Raw genomic sequence first — 25,569 nt, forward strand, 5'->3', positions numbered from 1 at the left:
ATTCGATTATTAATAACCTTAAATTTATCATGAGATCATTAATATTCGTCACTATATAGTTATTGCTGTTTTATATTTATACATTAAATTATTGGACAAAATTATGAAAATAAAAATAATTTCTAATTTATTTTTATATTATTTAAATATTGAATGTTTAGTAATAATTAGTACACAGTTTTGTTACATGTAATGGTTTTTGAACCTATAATTTAAACGTTTATTACGTTATTATATCAGTATTCAATAATAATTTATATTTAATAAAAATGTTACTAATTTTAATAACTAATATATGAATAATTAATATTAAAAGTTAATGATAATCGTAGTAAAAAAAAAAATATGAATACATCTTATATCAATAGCGTTTAAATATTGTTGAGTTAATGTTTTAAAAATCATACCTACTTAATTAATCAACAATTGGGATAATTTATATAATATACCAACGAGTATCACTATCTATACTATTATTATATGACTGTATGGTTATTATATGTTATTTTTCTTATCAAAATTGATTCTATTTAATCGAAAAAGTCTACATCTAACATAAAATATATGTTGTATATATTACATAATTATGCAAAAAAATAAGATAAATATCATCCAGTTAAAAATATTATGTTGTAATAAAATAATGTACAACAATGGTTAAAACAGTTTTTAATGACTTCCAATAATAGTTTAATCTTAAAATTAAATATTTGTTTATTTATCAATTTATTTTTAATATGGTTCTTGATTATTATTTTGTCTTACATATTTAAATACCAAAAAATATTATGTTTATTAAATAGATACATATAATATAAAAAAATATTTAATTCGAAAAATATAATATGTACTTATATTATAATTCGGTAAAATTAAACATGTTATCATATCTTATACCAATTATTAGTTGTTTTAAATTTACAATATTGTAAAATAAATATTGACGTAAGAAATATTTTAATTTATTTAGTTGTAAACAATATAACTATATTAAATTTCTCTTTCTAAATTGATATTATCTCGAACTGATACTATACATTTTGCATTTGGTATGTATGTACTACTGTGTATAGCATATTAGAATAGCAATAGTGTGTTTTAAGTAACATAATATAACCTAAACATACAACATAATACAACTCGGTTCAAGGACAAAGGTAATGATCACAGGATGTATGCAAGACATTCCCGTTCAAATTGAATTATGTCTGGTGGTCAAGTCAATCGCTTATCCACTAGTCTATCTATTTAATTTTTATTATTATCAGTGCAACACGCTTGTATACAGCGCACGTATAATAGATGGACGTTTATTTTAAATCACGTACCTTATGCATTCTCATTCTACTATAATTTTTTTAGTATTATAAACCACAAGATTTATTTATTTTTTTTTGTTATGCATTACCGGAAATCATCACTATCAACGGATTCCCAAAATATTTTAGTTAAATATTAATTGTAGTAAATAATTCAAATTGTTTCGATATAAATGTTAAATATTGAATAATAAATCGTTAAAACAGATAATCTGAGTATTTTATAAATTATAATTCTTTGTATTCAATGAACAAATTCCCCGCCGACTATTTAGTTCAGTGTTTTTTACAGATAAGGCTGCATTAGTGTGACATTTAGGTTCGTGGTGGGGCTAACGATAACTAATTTTGATATTTTCGTTATTATTGTTTCAGAATAGTTTGACAAAGAAGCTGTGTTCCGAATCGAAAACTGTTAATTGAAGAAAAACATTGTATAGTGTTTGACTTTTTAATTGCTAAATTTTATACACGCAAAAACCAGTTGTTTTTATTTTGGTGACTAATTAAATAATTAACACAATATGGGAGCCAGACAAAGCAAAAGATCTGTAGACATATCTGCCGGAGCTACAAAAGCAGAAAAAGGAGCAGCTGGAGAACCTTTAGAAAATGGCACAATTACAACTGCTTCAGCTGATGAGAAACAAGTTGTTGAGGCAAATGGTGGAGTAGAAGAAACAACCAAACAGAATGGATCAACTCCTCACATAGATGAAAAGGTTTGATTTTGTATTATGTTATTCTATGCCAATTTTATACTTTTTTTGGTTAAATTACTATTTAATTTTTAATATTTCACATAGTTTATGTTCAAAGGTATTATAAAATGTAACATGTTTTTATTTATAGTTGGACTTTAGAATTATATATATATATTAATTTATTGACATTTTATTGAATAAGAACATAAGTCTAAACATCTAAATAATATCAATTATAATAAATACTTTTATCCCAGGAATCATTTTAAAACAATAAATTACTTTAAGAGATCCAATAGTCTAGGTAATTAAAATGCTATGATTATATAATGTTTGTAATTATTTTATTTTAAGCATTCAGTGGCATTTGAGCATTTTAGTTTTTAACCTATGTTAATTTTAGCGTCACGGTTTTCTTCGGTTTGTAATTTGACCTAGACCTTTGATTTGTATTTGTTTTATCTTGTTAGTTGTGCTCTACGGTAGGTATGCAAGTCGTGAAATATTCTTTGTATAAATACCATTATCTAATATTTGGCTAGATAATAATTTATCATATTTATTTAGAAATAAATTGATTCATCCATAAAAATGTATCTCTTTTAAAATAATACTTGTATTTTCTATATTTGTTAAATTCTTATTTATGAACATAGACATGGACTGTAAAATAACTAAATCCGAACATTTTATTCTATAAATATAATATTAATTATTTAGTAATTTAATTAAATTGCATTTTATGATTTAATATTTTAATTTTCTAATGGAATTACCAGATAAAATTAATTGTTCATCTCATAAATAATTATCCTAGTACGAGTATCAATGTATCACATCATTTGTTTATTTCCAAAAAAATATTGATTATATTAATATAATTTACAATGTTAAATTCTAAAATCTTTTTTAATATATTATTAATTACACAACTTTTATAATAACCTTAGCTCATTCATTACTTAGAGAACTACAAGTTTTGAAAATATATTTATGTATATATACACATGATTTAAATCATTACAAACCAACATTTTGAAGTTAATTTTACTGTTCGTTCAAATTTAGGACTTTATAAATCGGAAATTCCTAAAATATTCAGCTTTGAAATAAAATATGAAAATAATAATCTATGCTGCCATTCTAAATTTTAAAAATTATAAAGTTTTCATGTATGTTTGCAATAACTTGAAGTTATATGTAAAAAATTGTAGTTTATTAATATGCTAATTATTTTAGTTTTAAATAACTATTTAGAGTAATAGTCCACAAAATGATATGATTTAAATATTCTTATTATATTTTTATATAGTTGCCTCGGCTAACATTCTTTTGTTCTTGTATAAACACAAAATCAGCGTTTATTGATTGCTACACGCATCTGTACTTTTAACTTTGTTTAATTAATCTAGATATATATATATTATGTCTATTATTATGTTTTAATATTTAAATACTATACTGTATAAAATATGAACCTATAAGGTTATGAAAACATTTTATTTTATTTTATCTAGGTATTATAGTAAATTGTATATAAAGTAATTTCTTGTACATTTAGTATTTTCTCAAATAATTAAATACAAATGTAGCATGAATATCTGTTTTAGATATTTAAATTTAGATTAACAGTTGATTAGAAAATATAAACAAATGTTTTACATAAGTAAAATATAATTAAATAGTCATAATAATATAAAATGCAATGATTATTTTAAATTGTTGAGTATCTAGAGAATAAATTATTATTTGCGTTGGTATTTAGTTTCATCTTCTTAATGATAAAATTAAGAAAAATAAAAATAAGTTTCCTTGCAAAAAATCGAAAACGATTGTGCTTTTTAATATGAATTATTTAAATTACCCCTTCATTATAAATTTCATCGCTGTTAATAGGTTTTAAATTTATTAAATCCCCTTTTAGAGGTGATTGCTAATTTTAAATGTAGCAGTCATAAGAGAAGAGGGGTATAGTAATATTATGGTTTTAAATCTGAAGTCTCGATGTTAAAATAAAATCGAAATCATTGGATACCAAAAACACATCAATAATAAAAAGTAGATCTGTTGTTATATAAATGTTTGAATTTAGCATGCATACGATATAAATTAAAACGTGCTAATGAGTAATAGTTGGTTTTTAAGTTTAGATATTTCGATTTTGTTGTTATTATAGTTATTGTTATGAACAAACGTCTATAATATAAATCAATTTTAATTTAATTGAATATAAATATAGTCAAAATTTTGTTAAAATATTACGTAAATATCATATTACAATAATTATTTTTCCAGGAAATTGCTGAAACCGAAGATGTCAAGGAACCTGTTAAAACTGAAGAAGAAAAAACTGAAGTTGTAGCACCGATTTCTGAAGCTAATGGTGATGTAGACACTGTTGCAGATGAATCGTCTAAAACTCCAACTGACGAAGCCACTTCAGAAGAGGTACAAGCATCTGCAGAAAAAAAACGCAAGAAGAAAAAGTCGTGGTCATTCAGAAGCATCAGTTTCAGTAAGAAAGATAAATCCAAACCAGTAGTAAAGGAACAAACTGCTGTTGACGTAAAAAACGAAACAGTTGAAGAGGTAAGATATGAACAAATTAAGAATTTTAAAATAAGATGAAAGTATATAGTTGAATGTTGAGTTTTATTAATGCTTGAGTTTAAATATTATTCATTATTATCGTTTTTAAAGATTATACTTTAAACTATATTATTAAGCTTATCGTTCTTACATTTAAGATTGTCTATTTCTGTTTTGGTTTAATTTTTTTTATTAACTATGAATCGGAATAAATTATATCAGAGATAAACGAATCTTAACATTTTAATTTCTGATTAATTTGGTTAGTAAGTATATATAATGCGTATTTAGTATAAATCTGGACTTAACTTATAAAATACTAAATTTTATAGTTGATAAATTGTATCTATTATTAGTAAATAATAACTAATGACATACATTCGAATGTATGAATAAGAAATTGTTTTTTAGTTCAAATAAATATTAGTAGCATATAATGTTATTTATTCTGAAATTTACTAATTTTATATTTTTCATAATACAAAGGTACTTTTTATAAACCTAGTTTTAATTTGGAACAATTATAATCCCAAAATCCTTCAATATAAAAAAGGTCATTCTATTTTAATATTATTATTATTATTTTTTTAAGCTAGGAGATTATGTATTAAATAATTTATTATACATTTTTTCTTAGATTTTAATATATTTAGTAATTGATGGATAATAAGTTCTCTAAATAGTTTTCGGCCCAGTTTTGTCTTGTGTTCTAGTTTAGAATGTTCTGAATAGGTTTTATTTTACTTTTTTCTATATTATTCTTGGCAGCAGCTTGGTCACAAAAGCAATCGTGAAACCTTGAACCTAGCACGTTGGAGGACGTTGACTTGTTTGAATACCCGATGTGTGATAGCCCTATATATCAGTTCCTCTAATGGTATTGTTGTACACATATATAACGTACTAGATCGCGCGCGTGTTGATAGTCACGAATTTTACTGCGTTTTAATTCTTGGTTGTTGCTAACGGAGAAGCATACGAGATGTGGAAAGGGTTACAGTATTGGTATATTATATGTGCCTTACGCAATCAGGATTAATAACATTTTGATTTCTTAAAAATGAACAACAATAGCCGCTCGAAAATTGTCCGCCTAAACAATAAACATACAAACGCACCTCTTTGATGATGGTATATAGCTTATTATGTTCAGGCGTACGTGGATATAGTTTGAGGGTTTTCTTTGAATACAATATGCGCTACACGACTTTTGTCTACAAGAAACTGCGATCAAGGAATTATTAAGTTATTATAATGTTGTATCTTTTAATTCTAAAGTATTTTTTTTTTTTTTTTTTTTTATCCATAAACCGCACCTTGATAAGTATTCATAAAATTTATAATGCACTCTGTCCGTTCCTGAAGGCTTCTGAAAATATGTTGTATTATAATATTTGTTTAAACTAGTTGTATATTAATAATAAATAATGTTACCCTCTACTGTTTAATTTTAATGAAAACGGTTCTTAGAGTGGGTGTAAAGAATAATGACTTCCTCTTACTTAACTCCAAGAGCAATTTCTCTAAGAGGTACTTAGCGTACTAGAAGTAATACTCATAAAATAAACTCTTGACATAAAAATATGTCCATTGGGTGTTTAAATAACAAATTTAGTGGTTATTTGCGGGATATGTAGCAGAATTATTGTAGCTGCTAAAAGCATATGTCTCATAAATAATAACAAATGTATATCGATTTTAAAATTAATATTTATTATGATCAGAACGTATGAGATTTCTTATTTTAAATTGGTTAATAAATGCATTTATGTGTTCATTTTTCAATTAATGAGTATATTCTTATTAAATTGAAAAGATCTTATTTTTTTTTTTAATTTATGCTCAAACTTTATGATTTACTTGCTGAGATAAATACATTGTTTAGTCCTTCGCTTTTTCAGTTATTGATTTATAACTGAACATTCGTATGACAGAAACATGTTTATAACCATAGGTCATGGTTAAAATAAATAGAACGTAACTGCGAACTACTGTTTTTACTTTTTATTAAAACACGTGCTTTAATTTAAAACTGTTGGCTTTCCACTAAAAAACATTCTATACAAAGTCCTAATTTGAATATACTTGTAGTGGTTTTCGATATGAAATTATAATAAAATTGTAATCTATTTGTTTAATAAATGTATTTTTGTTATTAAAAAAATGTAAGAATTGTCGCAAAAAATAAATGTATAGATCAAAAAAAAAACCATGGGAACGGGGTGGTTAACCAAAAAAAAAAAAAAAATTATTGTACGAGGACATGAAGCCAAAAAAAAAAACTCATACAGAAGAAAAAAATATCTGGTCTGGGAGGGTCTAGAATGCGAGACGTGCGCGATCGATCGCTACAGACCCGTCGCGACGCCCCAGTATCCATAGCAACACGTTGCATAGCGGGCTCGAGCTATAGCGTTTACGTACGTATTATTATATCAAACCGGCTGGTTACCAACTATCTTAAAATTGAATATATCCGCTGCCCACGTCGGTTACCATCATGATTTGTCCGGTCTGATATTTATTGTATTTTGTTCCACCCACAACTCAGCTGACAATATTTACTCAATTAAATTCATTTATTACTGTTTAAATGACAGTATACACAAGGTGTGAATGAGATTTCCAGAAAGTAAAACCCTGTCAAGTGTATTTAAATCAGAAAAAAACGTGAATTAGGAATGCTATATTACTACTTAACGTAAAAAAACCATAAAGGATAATTATGCAGATTAATTGTATTTTCCTTTTAATCGAAAATCACATTAAGACGATATTTATTCCGGAATACAAATATGTTCAAAAAATGTATTTATTGTTTTTTGTATATCAATCAATTTAATACATTTTTTTTTTTTTTTTTAATTATGATTTATCATTATTTAAATTATGGCTCTAGTTAATTTTATGTAGTGATTTATCTTATGTGCCATTAATTATTCTTATCATTCAATTACAAAATAATCTTAAGAATTTGTCATTATCTTATTTTGAATACACTCGTGCATATAAATGTGTATATATTCATTTAAAAACAACAACACACAGTGAGAGTGTATTTAATTTAAATACAATCGCAGTTTGTATAAAAAAAAAAAAACTAAGATGATGATGTCACACCGATGGTTGTGTTGCACGTGGGAAAATAAGTTCTTAAATGTATTTTACGAATGATAGGAAAGTGATGTCAGAATGTTGGTTAATTTTATTACAGAATGTAAATAAAAAATATTTTCGAGATTGACGTATACATTATTATATTAAAATGTGCCTATATAAATGTAATGTTAATTATTTTTCTAATATAATTGTTTTCGGTAGCATTAAATTTAGAATATTTTTTTAATAATTTTAATTTTTGAAAACGTACTAAAAATCTTTATGAATGCGATTTTAATCAAATATATGCAACTGAAATAATAAACTTATACACTTTCACGCCCTCGTTATTATAGTCATGTTCGTTAACATTTAGGTGCGTTATGTATATTAATTAAAATATGATATACTATTAAATGTGTATTTGTATTTCGTAGTTTGTTATTATCGTTAATCGTGTTCTCTGCTTTGATAATTGAATCTATATGTGTTTTTAGCACTATTTTTCCTGTATCTAGAATTCTTGAAATATGTTGCTGATATAATTTTTCATAACTTTTGAAGTATGAATAATATTCCTAACGATAGTTTTCATAACTCGAAGATCATATTTCTTGAACAATATAGGTAAAACAACGCCTTTCATAATATTATAATTTTTAAATGTGAACTATGAAGTATTTTAAATGTGTGTTGTAATAAATTGATGTATTATTGAATCAAGTTCAATATGTTTTTATAATTAATTTATTGCTTATAAAATATAAGTAGGTACCTCTTAATTAATAGGTATTTGTATTTTAATTTTTTAATTTATACTAAGAAAACCGAAAGATAAATTGTTAAAATATTATTTTGTTAGTAAACAGTTCGCTAAACATTTTTATATAATCAATAAAAACAAGTATCTATTGTGATAACAATTTATTCCAAAAAAAAAAAATTGTTTATTTTATCAATTTTTTCTTGTGTTTGATGTTTAATAGTAACAGCGTTATTAAGTGAAGTAATACCTCTTATACACGAATTCGTTTTTTAATTGTTCATAATTTTTGTTACCTATTAGAATTTTGTAATAATCAAAATCTGGTGAACTAGTTTTTAATCCAAAGTTTTATTATGTAGGTCATAGTTAAAAATAAAGTTTATCTCATTGTTCTTAAATAGCTGTTGTTTGAATACCATCATAATTCAGGAATCCGGAAATTAGCTGATAATATAATAATGGTAACACTACATAAAATATAGGTCCCCAAAAGAAATACATAATATAATAGTGGAAAACCTTCAGGGTATATAGAAAACAATGTAGGTAACTGTAAAATCCAAAGATCGCGTCCTTCGGAGACATTGGAGACGAACAAAAGCGGAAGATGCGTTATTCGTTTTTCCCCTTAACCAATAGTTCCCGATACATACAATATTGTGGCATTGTATAATAGCTTTGTCGTGTCTTCAACCGGTTTATATGCCGCCGGGGTACATTGAACCATGTTATTTTTTTCTTTTTCTTCTGTTTTTCAACTAACACCCATCCTACCAACAACTATGGCGTGGTGTTCCGCAGTAGCGAACTATATTTATACATACTAACTATTAAGTACTGCTACTGATGTTCAAATGGCGCGTAACTGCGCAACAAGGGGATACATTGCTGTCGCCCCTCCACTAGCTAGGTTCTTATGCTCAATTTGTATTCGTATATATAAATATATATTTTAAATAGTCATTTTAATAATAAATTGTTAAATTCTACAAGGTACGTGAGATAAACATATTTTTTTGAAATGTTATCAAGTGTACTAAATATAATAAAGGATAGAACGCTTCTTTTAAATATATTTTAAGAAAAAACAATAAGAAGTTGCGTGGTATACATATGTGAAGAAATATTTTTTTAGATCATGAAAAGATCTATTTAGTCCCGCAGAAAAAAATAAAAGCAAACAGTTATGTTGTGTACTCGAAACTTTTTTTTTTCGAACAATTTAATGCGGTTAATAAAACATGTTGGAGATATCCCGTTGATAAATTGATGCTGTCATACCATATTCTTTGCTCTGCTCCCCCGATAATATAATATTATAAAATATGAATATATTGTGCGTACTTATTCATCATATTACAACTTTTGTCTCCGGAAGTCAAATGCGCTATTATTGATTTTTCAACCAAAATAGTCGTTCATAAATCATAAACCCAAGTAAATGTTTGATAGAGTACCTATTCACATTAATAAACTGCAGTAGGTATATTCGTTTTTATATTTTTATTTGTGACCATTAATATTTTGCCTAACACCTTAATATAATCTTTTATATAAAAATGCAAACTATTTGATTTAATTATTATTTTTAAAAGTATTTTATCGAACAATTAAAATTTTTTAAATAAATTAAACTATATAGGATTCTTTCATCGCAGTTTATTTAATAGTGTTTTAATTTTACAAAGATATGTTTTTAAACATTAGTAAGCACATTTTATACATTAATATTTTTATAAAATGCGACTTAATAAATCGATAAAATCTATACAGGTATTTTAAAGACTACGTAATATATTGTGATGATTAAATATACGTGTTGAAGGTTAGGATAAGGTTATTTTTTAATAATTATATATCTAATATCTTATTAAATACCTATCCAATATTTGTTTGTTTTCAACAGTGTAAATATTTGTTAAATAAGGACTTTAAACCTGTGCTTTTTGATAGTTAAAACAATGTAATATATCATACAAAAGAATTACTATTTTAAATTCTTAAATACCTTTATATTAATATATATTTTAAATTATCTGGATCGGACTTAACGTATTCATACTTTTTGATTAATCATTTTATAGATAATTTTATATTAATATTATGTAGATTCTAAATAAATATTATTTTAAAATAAATTATATGTTTAATTATATTTATGTTTCTGTGAATTCATGTATCACCACCCGAGCTCTTCTCCGCTTTCAAGACTAAAAATATAAAACTGATTAAATCAAATTGGTCATCAAACTATAGCTCATAACTAGAACTATATTAAGTACATTAGTAGATATTGTAATATATTTATAAAAAAAAATTTTGTGTAAGTACCTATCAATTAAATAAGTAAATATCAAAATTATTTATTTTAAATATTTTAGTTTTAATTGTACTTCGTTTTATTATTAGTTATAATTGATGATAAATTATAAAAATCTTTAGTATACTTTAATATACTTAGTACTTAAATAATAATATGGAATATAATTCAGAAACTATTATCGGTTTTTAGGGTAACCTTACTTAAACTGTAACATCTTTTTTTTATTTTTTCATAATGAAATGGTTATAGAATAGTTCAATTTATCTACTTCTATATTGGAAAAATCAATGTGTTTATTATATCATTTGTCATATGATCGAAGTAGGGCATGAGACATACGATAGGTCTAAGCCGATTCAAATCAATTGATATTGTCCTTAAGGATTGTAATAGTATATCTTTAATAATAATAATTTATGATTATATTTTATAATCACTAATATAATTTCATAGATGTCCTTTCTAATAAACAGATTTTGTTAAAATCATAAAATCTATATATTGATATGCTTTTTGCATGCAAATATTGTGATATAGTCTATTACATGAGAAAATCATGGTCCTAAATTCAAAATTAATTGTATTATTGGAGCTTATTTAAAAAATGTTATGTTTTAAAATTAATCAGTTTAGATTTTGAACGGAGCAATGAAATTATTGATTTTACAATGATATGATTTTATTTTTTCTGTATTTCATCATTTGGAGCATAAAATGCTTCGATTTTCAAAATTTTAAAAAAGACTAGAAATTTTATGCAAATCCAATTTTTGAAAAAATAATAGTAGATACTTGAATTTTTTTCCAAATACTTATATTATCCTTTTTGAGCTGTTTAGAGGCAATAAGGCATGACATTTTCAATGTTTTTTAAATTGATTTTCAATAAAAAAGCATTAAAAAGTTATTAGCTCACTAAAAACTCTTAAATATGTTATACAAAATTCCATATAAGTTGTTCTTTTATCTGTAAAAAAATATATGGGCATAATTTTTTTTCTATAGAAATTAAAAAAATTACTTGGTTAAATGATAAATAACGATGATATTTATAATGTTATGTGGTTTAAAAACATTATTTGTGTTACCTTAAAACTTTAACGTATACTTTTTACATTACTTATTATGAATGTACGACATCACAAAACTGTTACTAAATTTCTCGTTGTATAAGTTGTTATAATATTATAAAGATATGTATTAATTATAATAATATTAATAATATAATAAATGCAATATTTCCGGTAAAAAATATATTAACCTACCGTAGTATTAAAAGTAAAATTAATTACTTGAATTGGTGTATTATATGTATATCATGAAATTTAGTTTGTAGTATATAGGCAGACTATCTTTGCTTAAGAATGGGTTTTCCTGGACAATGATGTAGCATTGTATTCATATTTATTACCCCCCCCCCCCCCCGTAATAGTATTTAAATCGGCACCTAATTTACAATAAAACAGTCGTTTGTCTGCTTTTAATTTAATATTATAGTAATAAATGTGATTATATCGGTAGGTAGTTATTACATAAAAGTTCTGTTTAAAATTTTAAATGACTCATTATTTTATCAAGAAATTTTACAATTATATATACTATATCTTGAAATCAGTAGGTATTGAAGTTTCCGTAAGTTTATTATTTTCAAACTATAAAAATAAATAAATATTAATTTATTTTTTTTTAATAACCAACAAAATTACTATAAAACTTCATAATTGTCCACTTAAAAATGTTCCATCAATGTTGTTATCATAAATTTAATCGATTTTTTAAGTTGAAAATGTTCTACCTAAGAAAGGAGTGCGAATATCATGATATTCATTAAATAAGAAAGCATATTTTTTTTCTAACAGTTTTTATTGATATATATATGTACAACCCTCTATAACAGAAAATTAAATTTTACAAATTTAGTAATTTTATCGAATTCTTTTTAATTAATCTCATTGACTATAAACAGTAGTATTTATAATCGCTGATATTATGTATTTACAAAGGAATTCCTACTCCTTAATACTAAATATATATATATTTCATTTATTTTTAATATTATGTTCTAGTTCGATTTTTCTCTATACTATATTATAAATAATTTGATTCTCCACATTTTTTTTCTGTCGCTGTTCATCACGGTTGATCATCTTTATTCAAGGATCATTCACGTATCGTCCTAGTTAACATTTATGCAACTACCTATTGCGTATATAGCAACTGTAAGCGTATCTGAAAATCGAGTAAGCGTGGCGGGAAACGATATCAAATCAAAATAACAAATCAATAAAAAAAATAATTGTAAACAATATGTTTCATCATTATGTCGTCCCTCCATAATACCCGTTGCTTTATGGCACTATAAATATAACGTGTCCATCAAAGCTAAGCAACAGTGTTTAATCCGGTTGAGCTTGTCGTGTGTTATCTTGCTTTTAAGCAGTTTAAGTGAAATTACTATCTACTTCGTTACCATTAATATGTCGTCTAGAGATTCTACTTTGTTATTAAAGGTATAATAAAAAAATAACTTGCACTTTATGTTTTAAACACCTTCATAATTTATTTATGTTTAATTTAGATAATAATTGAAAAAAAAATAATTAAAAATTAGAAAAAAATTTTATATTACATAGAGTAATTTTATTTATTTATTTATAGTTTTATAATTCTTGCGTCATTATAAATTTATTAATTATTATAAACATTTCTAGTAAATAGTATTTTTTTTCTTTTTTTAAATTAAATATTGATATATTTTGAGTGGTTTTGAATATGTTGCTTAAATTGTTTTAATTTTAATGGTTACCAGGTACTCAGTTATTTTGTTCGTTATTTTTTTTTTTTTTTTTTTTTTTTTTTTTTTTTTATAATATCAATCATATTAAGCAGCCCTTAACGAGTATAGAATAGATGGCTGAATGAAAGAATGAAAAATATCTTTATTATTTATGGTGGTCTATTTTATTGGTCGGTTCCCGTAGGGGCGAATTGATTAATGGGAGAATTTCCTTAGTTGTTGACCTCTCAGTGGTATAAGACTTGCTTATTTATTGTCGCTGTTAATTGAACGTAATTCGATCATTGTACAATATACAAAAAAAGAAGTCAACTTATATCCCGTGAATAGTATTTGATTGTTAACTATTTTTGACCTTGCCCACATTAGTAAAATAAATCTACCATTGTCAATTGTGTATTATAAATTAATTAATATTATTTCCAGGTGGCCGAAGAAGAAGCAGTAAAAGAAACAGTTAAAGTAGAACCGGAATCTGCTGTTGAAGTTCCAAAAACCACTGAAGAACCTCCTTCTGTTGTTGAGGAGAAAGAACCTGAAACTGTTGAATCAAATGTAAAAACAAAATAATTGCATTAATATCTTAGTATTAATTAATTAATTATTTTATTTTAGATCACGAACGTGGCTGAAATTCCGCCTCCATTACCAAGTAGTCCTCCCCCAGTAGAAGCAACCCCTGTTGCACCAACACCAACTATTGTTGAAACTCCTGCTCCAGTCCAACCAGTGGAACCTGAAGTTGTACAAGGTGAACCCGAGGTAATAAAAATATTTATTTGATATAATATTCATGAATTTTATGGTAAATAACTGATTATTTTAGGATGAAACAGTAGGTGGTGGAGAAGGTTTAGCTGAACCTCCTGAAGGTTTAAACACATCTGATATTGAAAAAGAAGTAGCTGAAGTACCTTTAGTTAATGGTAATCATGTTGAAAGTGAAAAATCTGAACCATCCTCGCCTGATGTAATTGAATTTGTTTAACTCAGTATTTTACTTGTATACATAAATAATAATTATCTAAATAAATATATTTTGATGTTTTAGGTAAATTCTTTATCTGAAAAAATTGAAGCAATCAAGTTATCCAACGCGGCTGATATTAATGAGGCTACCAATGAAATTTCAAATGTAAGTTTTTCTACATTAAATTTTCTTTGTAATTTGTTTTTCTTAGTATTTCCCTTGGGTTTATTCTCAGAAAAATTATATTATGCTTGATTTTATTAAATAAACCTAGTATATTTTGTGGACATACATTAATAAACTTTTCAGATTTCATTACGGTAGTTGATTTGATTTTATGTCCCGTCCAATTTTGGTCAAAAATATTGGAAACTTAGAAAATTTGATTTTTTTATTCATTATTTATTACTTTACAGGATTTGCATGAAGTAAATGGAGTTTGTGATGCAATAGCAGTTACAACAAATGGTGATGCTGGACACGAAGAAGGCAATTAAAATATGTTCTGCGGTTTTTTTTTTTTTATTATTATTATTATTCACTAAACGTTGACGTCAGTTATCGAAAACTACACTAATGTTATTACCTACTATTTTATGTGAAAAAAAAAATGTTTTTATTTCATAGTAAATTCCTCTTTATTTTTTTTTTTTTAAATCCTATAACTAAAAAAAATATTCCCATTTTGATGATCATAAATAAATTTATGTATTGCTCTTTTCAAATTATTTTTATACTTGATTTTTGTAAATGGAAACAAAACAAATCTCTGCGACATAATACTTTTTTGTACAATTTTTTTTTAATCGGCTGTTTATAAATATAAATATTTTTTTTATTATTTATTATTATATTAGATTTTATACTTAAAAAATAACTAAATATAATAACATTAGATTGAAATTTTAAAAGTTAAGTCATAATATGATTTAAATACAATATCTTTCTTTTTTACACGTATTTGCTCTTTTGATAATGAAACGTATCGCTCAAATTTTTTATAACCAAAATACATTCCCGGACCAAGCTTAAATTTTAAATAGTTATTTTTTTTACTACTTATATGCCTGTATTTATTTATATATGCAATATAAATATATACAAAAAAAAAAAATGACTCAACTTGATCAAATATTAACTTCTATAAGTTTATTTATATTTTATTTATCATTTTTTTTAGCAATTAATTGTATTTATTTTAATTTAAAAATATTTATAAAACGTTAAAAAAAATTCTGTTATTTTTTATTTTCACCCCAAATTAAAGATTTAGTATTAATTTAAAAAAGAAAAATTGTTGTGAATTTTAGTGATAATATTATGATATTTTTGGTATGAGGCATGTATGCCTAATTATGTGAAACGAATTATCGCATACACGGTACATTCCATCTCACATTACATCTTCCAAAGGCGATTCACACTGTATATTATTTTTGTCTTATTATTATAAAAATTTTTACATTTTAAGTGTATAGTTACTTCCATAACATTTAGTGAGTATAATTTTTTTTAATGAAAAATTTTTTAAGTTTAAAACCGTTTGTACTTTTATAAAATTTACAAATTTAGAAGTAGATAACCATGGCTTTGTCATGACCAATGATTTGGTGCAAATATATACTATTTTTTTTTAATAATTATCAAATTAATCATAATAATATACATTTTGATAACTGGTGAGAATTTAGCGTTGTTGTTTTGAGCTCAAACCTTTTCACTGGTGTAAAGAAAATAATAAATAATTATATTGTAAAATATGTTGCTTTTTAGATTGTTCTTTTATATTAAATTTAATTTTTTAGCTTCAAAATTTTATTTAGTTCATAATTATGATTTTTTTTTTAACAGTTTTTTCAATAACTATACAATTTTTATTCAAATATGTTAACTATGTACTAGTTATTACTTATTATAGTTATTATAGGCATTAAATGACATAATATGTACAATAATTTATCATCGTTGAATGATAAATTATTTTTATGAATAAGTTGTATGCTAATGCAAGCCATCTTCATTGTAGATTTAGTATATTATTTTCTCTATTAGCCTATGTATATGAACATTTTTTTCTTTCATGATAAAATACTTAATTAAAAAAAAAATAAAAATAAATATCAATGTGTTTTTATTCATCCGTTATAATTTGTATACTTCTCTTTGATACAAAACATTACTACACCAAAGGTAATATAATATTAGTTATATGTATAATGTAACACAATATCTTTATTCAGTTAAAATTAAAGTAAATACTAAATCATGATGACTTTTATCTTAATAAATATAGAAATCACTTTTAACAAATAATTTATTATTATTATTGTTAAAATGGCACTCCTATACTCACTTGTATTGTCCATGTCTTATAAATATATGACATCAAATTTCCATTTGATTTTATTATTAGACTTGAAGATATGAACATTATGCTTTTTCATAGGTTTGTAGGATATTTAAATATTTTATCAAGTTTTTAAAATTTTAAAATTGTAACATTTTACATATGCACACATAAACTACTTAAAAATTAGAATATTATTCAAAACTCAAGAGAAGCGTAGAAAATGTTTTTACTTTAAACTTAATAATAATTTTACTAAATAATAATTCATTTCAATTGTCATTATTTTTATTATAAAAAAATCTTGATCTTAATCAGTATAATTGTATACATTTTAATCAAAGGAATGAATGGATTAAATTGCTGAATGACGATTTTAAAGCTTTCAAAGGTGTAAAGTAACAAAAAATATCATAATAAATCAATTTTATTTTAGTTTTATCTTCATTATCAAATATTAATCTAAAAATATTAAAATATTAAATCAGCTAATCTATAATATACTATGATATACTTTACTGTATATGTATCGTGTAATTTAATCACTAACTTTTTACATTGCAACTTTCATGTATAGAATTTATGATAAATGATTTTTTTTGTTTTTTTTTTTTAAAGAAATGTAACTTAACATCTTTATAAACTTATCCCACAAAATGACGCTGAACACTAAATGTAGTTTTAATGTAGTGTTCTTATTTCATTATACACGTGTTTCAAGGATTTTTCATTTTGGAAAAATAATGGTTTAGTCCAGCCAAAAAATTGATTTGGGTTATATATAACTCATATTATATTTAATTGTAATCTAATTACTATCCATTATATTGAGCTTCAAGTTCAAAATGCAGTCAAACCTAATATAGGTAGGTAGTAGGTTCCTAAATATTTAAATTTTTCACATTACGTTTAAACTTTAAACTAGCATTTATTAAAGATAACTATAGTTTATATCTCAGAAAAAAGTACCTACTTATTAGAAAAACTGAAATTTTCAACAATTTATTTTATTTTTACATTTAATATTTAGATAAATTAACTAATAGATTTAAATATTTAAAATAATATATTATTAACATAATAATAATATATACTTATGACATGAGTGTATATAGTATAGAAATTAAATTTAAAATATAAAAACACAATTGTTATTATTATCTTAAATTTACATTTTATATATTATCAATGACAGCTCGTAGGATGGTGCATAGTAGTGCGTAAATCGCCGAAAGAAAATCATTTAAAATAAAAATAAATATTTCTACAACTTTTCGTGTCAAGAAGTGTGTCTATTAACGATTAAATATTATTCGGCGGAGCATAGGTACATTCATTGTGCCCTTGACGGGCATACTATCAAAATTCGTATTTTACAGTGCTAAAGAGTTAAAAAAATTAAACTTAAACACGTAGATATAATATTTTATAGGTAAGGTACCCATATGTACCTATAACAAAATAAGTATTTTTTTACTAGTCTATATCATAGATAACCAATTATTTGTGCACCACTACGTTTGAACTTCTAAGTAGTCACTGCAGTAAGTATATCTATTATTAAATATTACATTTTTTAGTGGTGTCGGTGATTGAGTAGGTATAGTGGTAAGAAATTCAGATTTATTTTTATCATAGTTTTTTAGTCGCATGTGTATTGCCTTTTTGATTTCCACCTTTTTTGTGTATGTGGAAGTATGGAATAAAAATAACATCTACAACAGGATTGGCCAATTCAAATAATCTCACAAGTCACATTTGGAATGCATTGTAATCCCACGAGTCGTGCTTATACAATTTACGTATTCCCATATTACATTTTAACCCAATAAAAAAAAAAAAATTAAAAAAATATTTTTTTTAAAATGTGATAAATCTCGCGGACCGCGGATTGACCATCCCTGAATTATAACTGTAAAAATCATAAAATTAATTATTTAAAACTATATTACATTATGCAGTACCTACCTACATAAGTACCTACATAACAAATTATAAAACTTGGCGGATATTGCACAACTGAGATAGGTACGTCGGAAATATCCGATTTTCATTATCTGAGATGTCTATATTGAAAATAAAAAATTTTTATTGCAGCTACTTGACAATAACCTATTTATCATAATTTTTTTTTTAGAGCTTAAACTAAGAAGTGCGTGACTAATATACAACGTACCTATTCAAGAAGTTTGGAAAACAGTCATTAGAATAATTGGTAGTGACGAACGATAATAATATGTGATACAATATTTTATAAGGTTATTAAATATTTTACGTTATAAATTATAATCAATTTAAAGCAGTGTTTTTTTTCATTGCTCAGTGTAAGTATTAAAATATGCATGGAATTAAGAATGTCCAAACTTACTGAACACTCGATACCTACTTATATGAGTCTTTTTTTTTTTTTTGCAAACAAATGGAACATAACAAAAAAAATCGCAGAACTGTTACAAATTATAAAATCTTAATATTTACTAATAGACATTATTTTTTAATAAATTACCTGCTATAACGCATATGTAGTTAAATTAAACCATTTTAAATTTTCAATGACTAAAATGTTTACCCTCACTATAATAATACGCTGTGCCGATTATTTTGTTTTTGTCAGTATATCGAATTCTGCAGTTATAGAAGTCATACAGCCATCATCGCGCCGCGCTGTATTGTCATAATAATTCATCGAAATCGTAAGATATTTTAAATTGTTTTAAATAAAACTGTTTATCAATATAAACTCCCTAGAAATCTCTTTGAAATTAAAAAAAAAAAAAAAAATAAAATGCTAGTAATTTGAAAGAGGAATAAAGTGTTATTACAGTCAACAGTTTATTCAAATTATAAAAATAAACAATACTATTAAGTCCAGTCCAGTGTAGTGTGTAGGCACTTATAATATAATAATAGTTCTATGGCAGTGATATTGTAAATATAGGTACCTACATGGCTACACGATTGGGTTTACGTTATAAAAGCTGTTTTTGTAAAAAAATAATAATAACCCCCCACCCTTCCACTTAAAAAATAACCGGATACGTCACTGTTCAATATGATTTATATTAAGTATAAATTGTTGAAGGATGACTACCTAACACATATTATTTTTTTTCCAAAGAACAATTTTTCTTATTATTTCCATATTTGGACATGACATATTTATTCGTACCTATATACCTATATGTATTATTTTGTGTATATATAAATAGCTATAGCTCGTGCAAAGATCGAGTGTACGGATTAGTGATCGGAACTTGAAAGGTATGCCCATATAGCCAGCCATGGTTTAAGTAAAATTTTTTCGAATAAGTACGTATGCTTGTATTACTATTAATGCGCTACTTTTAAAATATCGTATAACTTACAAACAGTTATAAGTACAGGCACTGATACAGTGATACGGTTCGAGTTACGCAGTGGTGATTTGGATTAAAATAAACTATACCTACCACAGAATTAATTCGAATAGGTACATAAAGTGATCTCCGCAGTTTCGTCTACTTTTTTTAATCCTTCGGCTTTCGTAACGAGTTTAAATCGCGCGTAGAGAAGACTTCGTATTATTGTATTACAATATATTGTGCGTTTGTGGTCAGGTTTCAGGTTATATTATTGTTATAACATAACGAATTAAGTACCTATGCCTACCCACTTACGATTCAGTGTTTAGCAATATAGGTAGGTAGGTACTTGGGTTTGGGTAGCTAACGCGGTCTTATTTATTCCGCGTTTGACGTGCGTCTCACGTGAAGTATGATAATTGTGTAATGAGTAATGACGTCTATTGAAACCTATTCGGGACACTGTAAAATCATAAATAAACAACGCGTGTAATTATTTTATAATATTATTGTTTTATTGTTGGTTAGACGTACCTATATGTGTGTTATTATTTACTTGACTAAAGTGTGTATATTTTACATACAAGTATTGTGTGTATATGTTACCGGCAAAGTGGTGAATATAAGCATTCTTTAAATTCCTCGGAAATCCTATAGAACCCCTTGAACTATTTAACAATGTATTGCATTTGAATGGTAATTTATGTTATGCCTAGGTATTCTATACGATTCCTATATGATTTCTATTGAACGCCTACATATAATATATACTATGTTAGGTAGGTACCTAGAATGTCTTAAATCAAAATATGTTTATTATTATTTATTTTTATTTATTTATTTATTTATTGCAGCATATAGTTTATGCGTGACATTTAGAACTACATAAAATATTATTTTTTACACATAAACATTTTTAGGATTGACATTTCCAATTTATCATTCGATAAATTAACAGTATCTATTTTTCGACTTTTGTTTAGTTCAACATGAACGCGTTCAGACATTTTAATGTATCTTAATACGACAAACACTTTTACAAAAAATGAAGAGAAATAATATTTTTAAAGACGTACCTACCTTAGGTATATTGAATTTTCCCGCACACACGAGTAACATGATCATATGATTAGCTGATAACAACGATAATACATCGCACACGTGTTGCATGCGATAGCGTAATCGTCAAGATAAACATTAATCGTTGATTACAGAGGTACACTGGGTACAAATCTAAGTTTTTTATTAATTGTATTATATAGTTTTCCTGCTCGAGGTTAAGGTGATTTATAGAATACCTAGTCATTTTATTACATTTTATACTTTTCCTGCTCATTTTTGGTATTCTATAGAATACCTAGGATTTCTATATAGTACCGGATTCAACACAATGCCGTTAACGCATACACTATTATTATTGTAATGTTTTGTGGAATGTTTGTGCGACGTTATTATTGCAAGACACTTATAGACACTATAATAATAGGAAATATTCGCTACTATATTATAATATGATGCAGTGTCATTGATACTGCAATATTATAGATAGTGTTTCTAAGCGTCTTTACTCAGTGGCCATTATGAGTTATGACTATTATCATTACTGTGTGGTGTGATGTGCAAGTGTGACAGACTAGATAAAGTGATATAAATCACGCCATGACAGTGTTAAAAACAGCTTTAAGTTAATACTAAGGGCAACTTTGCCGTGTTGTCAGGCGGTTAAAGCGTTCAAGTGTCTACATTCTACAGTTGGACGTCGACCGTCCTTACTCCTTATCCAGTTTACCGCCTTGTCAGCAGCTTTGCAGTGAAGTCCTTCCAATATCGCGTTGAGTGTATGGAGAGGGCAGTCGCTTATAACGTGCGAAATGGATTGCATTAAGTGGCCGCAATTGCAATATCTGGCCGGTCTTTTATTTACCATTTATAGAGCATCTCTCCAGAACGTACGAGTAAACGTCTTGAGAGACGAGTGTGCCACGACTAGTCATGTAGTTGAAAATCGTAACCATCGATCTGAAATACTAAGTCAACTTTTACAGTGGAAAATCAGAGTACTTTTTTTGACTAGTATTCAATGAAAAATAAAATATTCCAATAAAAAATACTTCACTTACTCTACTTATTTTTTGTTTTTCTTTTATTTAATGTCAAAAATGTTGACTAGTGTTATACATATTTTAATTTAAAACGTTTATTATGTACTGCATAATAGAGAATTAAAGAATATCATTTACATTTTTGTTTTAGTTTCTTACAAATAATTTAAAGCACCATGCTGTTGCTTATTAGATTATAGTAATATAATATGGATAAAATATAATATATGTATATCAAGATTAAATTTACTAATATTTTTTTTATTTAACTCATTAAAAATACATATTTCTAAATATAGTTATCATATGTATGCCAAATATGCAGAAAAACAAAATTATAGACACGTTTAGATTTAGAGCTAAGTAAATAAGTGTAGGTATTAACTATATTGGTTTTACTATGATATATGTTTTTGAATAGCTTAAAAAGTCAACAAATACCTATTCACTATATGGTACCTATTTGATAAATTAATTATACGTATATTTGTAATATTTTACAGATTGAAGAATAGAACATTTCGGCATGGCCGTATCGGCGTGGTGTTTTTTTACCTATTCAATATAAATTAAGGATATGATTGTATTGAATCTTAAAAAATTTAAAAATAATAAATTATTGTAGTTTTATTTTAAGGAAATATTATGTGCGATCCAATCTGCTTTAAATAATCAATTAGATTATGATTTTTATATGCACCCACAATTGTATTTTTCAATTTTTTGGGGGGACTTGTTCCAGTCAAAATTCGAGCTAAAAAAACATCATGGCTTGTTTGAACCCTTCTCAAACAATTAATTAAAGTCCATATGGTTAGATTTAACCCCCACCCACTCCTATATTTGGTCACAATTACTCCACAAATAGAACAGTATTATTATTTTTGCGAAAAATATGGTTTAAGCAAGTATGTGGTTTATAACTAATGATTTATTTTCGTGTAACCCGTAGGCCACACAAAATCATTTTCAAAACCATCAATTAATCATTGCTTAAAGACATTATAAATTATTAAGACCTACCTGTATACAACGCTATCAGCTGTTTCACTTAGCCAATACCGATACTCAGTACTTTAGCACTTTTTATAATCATGATATTTACATTTTTTTAATATTCAATACAAACACTTTACTAATATAGCAACACTAAACTAAAAATGTTTAAAATAATATTTTAATTAAATATCAGTGTATGCTAAGATAGTAAAATATTTTTAGTTAATAGTCATGTTATAATATTTTGTTATAACAGTATGTCGCCAACACAAACGTATTCATAACAGTTTGTCAAAATACGGGTAGCAATACTCATATAACCTAACTTTATTAATTTATTATCGTGAAATTTATAAATAAATCTTATATTCGTCGAATAGGTAATGTAATATTATGATCATAAAGTATTATTAACGCGTTGTGATTAGTCATGGACTTTGTAGGTAGGTACGTATATTTTTTTGTAAAGGCAGACGTTATCTAACATTCACTATTATTGTAACATTTCAAGTGGAAGTGCATTGTATGTTACAGTTACGAAGAATTTTTTTTTTTTTCACAACACTACTTTAAAAATTGTTAAGATTATAAATATGACTATGATGAATGTATTTTTAATTATAACAGTATTTTTATGAGTATTGCAGCACTTGAACTTACATGTTTTTAGGAACTAAATAGGTATAATTCCTATCGCACAAAAGAGATAAATAACAATTTTAATAATGAAGTAAACAAATTTAACCAATTATGATTATTCCATTGTATACTACTATATTTTACGTTGTATTATTTTTGTTGCAATACTCTGTTGTTTCAATACTATCAATAAATCAATTAATTATTTTTTACTTAGTCAACTAAAACAAGAAAAATATTTACTTAACATGATATACTATTCCTATTTATTAGTCATTTATAGTTATATAGTACATACTACATACAATATTGCTGCATTGTAATTTAGATTTGAAATAAATGGTTTTTAAAACAAGTTAAGTAATTACTCATATGTTATAAAAGTCAAAAGATTAAATTGTAGGTATGCAATATATATTTATTATTATTATTATTTTTTTTTTTTTTTTTGTTATTGATTACTAACATATTTAACAGCTACGACCATTAATTTCAGCTTATTTTTTACTTAATTTACTCATTTATTATTTTTAGCAACGCTTGTAAAAATTTTAAAATAAAATAAATGTTATTTTAAAGAAAAATTTAACAAGATATCAATTTTAAAATAGAATCTGCATGCGATTCGCAATTTTTCTACCGACGAGTTGTGATCTATTTTCCCGTCACTATAAACTTTGAGTTAATGGGTATAAATTAATATAAAATAATACTTAATTTTTTGGTGTAACTAAAATACGAATAACCCTATGTTTTCATTAGTTTGCTTTTTTTTTTTTAATAAAAATAAAAATATAATGAAGAAGATGTCATAGGCGTATTCGTAATATGTAATATCTATTATGTTTTATCCAATATTTAGACTTTATTTTTTGATATAGTTTCAATTGGTGAAGTTATATAATACCTAATAAATCTCAATGAGAGGAAACATTTTTAAATTAAATCTTGGATTCACTCATGATTTGTGTTCTCAACATAGGTACAGTAATAACATTATCAGGAAAATGGTAACGTAAAAAGATAATAAGCAATTAAAAATGCGCTACGAAAAAATTAAAGTTCGCCATTAGATATTATGCTTATAAAACAAAACGGTTTACTTACATATTATAACAATTCTTTCCTAGGTTAGGTTAAACATTTTAGGGGTTTTTGCATGTAAGAATCTTCTAAAACATATTGAAATTACTCGTGTAATCGTATTGTAAGTTAGATATTTTTTAATAAATCTACAAAAAAAACATGCAACTAACATTGTATTTAATTAATATACTTTTCTTTAAAAAAGGTCGTATCACACATAAGTCAAAAAGTTTAAAAAATATCAAAACTATAAAATATTTTTAAATAGCATAACAAAATCCAAAATATTTTATGACTAATTTATACTAATATGAATAAATGGTAAACATTTTAAGTCAATGCAGTAATTTATTTTAGAACTTCAAAAACAGTATAAAATCGGTTTTATTAAAAATTGGTTTTGCGTAAAAATGTTCTATTTTTAATTAGTTATTTTGAAAAGTATTTTTTTTTCTTTTTACTACCCAAGTCCCAATAAATCAACTAGA

General features: G+C 25.1%; 1 protein-coding gene across 2 annotated transcripts in view; it reads left to right on the plus strand.

Annotated features, from left to right (window-relative positions):
* The window catches only part of LOC112598016 (proteoglycan 4), a 32,628-nt gene extending 17,430 nt beyond the window's left edge, over positions 1–15,198 (plus strand). Inside the window, exons 2-8 of one of the 2 annotated variants that reach the window (XM_025344317.1) lie at positions 1,695–2,041; positions 4,319–4,612; positions 14,024–14,152; positions 14,213–14,359; positions 14,424–14,567; positions 14,649–14,732; positions 14,984–15,198. In XM_025344317.1, the coding sequence (XP_025200102.1) occupies positions 1,844–2,041; positions 4,319–4,612; positions 14,024–14,152; positions 14,213–14,359; positions 14,424–14,567; positions 14,649–14,732; positions 14,984–15,064 (1,077 nt within the window). In that variant the 5' untranslated portion in view covers positions 1,695–1,843 and the 3' untranslated portion in view covers positions 15,065–15,198. The remainder of the gene's footprint in view (positions 1–1,694; positions 2,042–4,318; positions 4,613–14,023; positions 14,153–14,212; positions 14,360–14,423; positions 14,568–14,648; positions 14,733–14,983) is intronic. The other variant, XM_025344318.1, reaches the window with a different exon arrangement.
* The last annotated feature ends 10,371 nt before the right edge of the window (positions 15,199–25,569 follow it).

This window comes from Melanaphis sacchari, unplaced genomic scaffold (assembly GCF_002803265.2).
Source record: "Melanaphis sacchari strain LSU unplaced genomic scaffold, SCAv2.0 Contig44_pilon_pilon, whole genome shotgun sequence".
Lineage (NCBI taxonomy): Eukaryota > Metazoa > Arthropoda > Insecta > Hemiptera > Aphididae > Melanaphis > Melanaphis sacchari.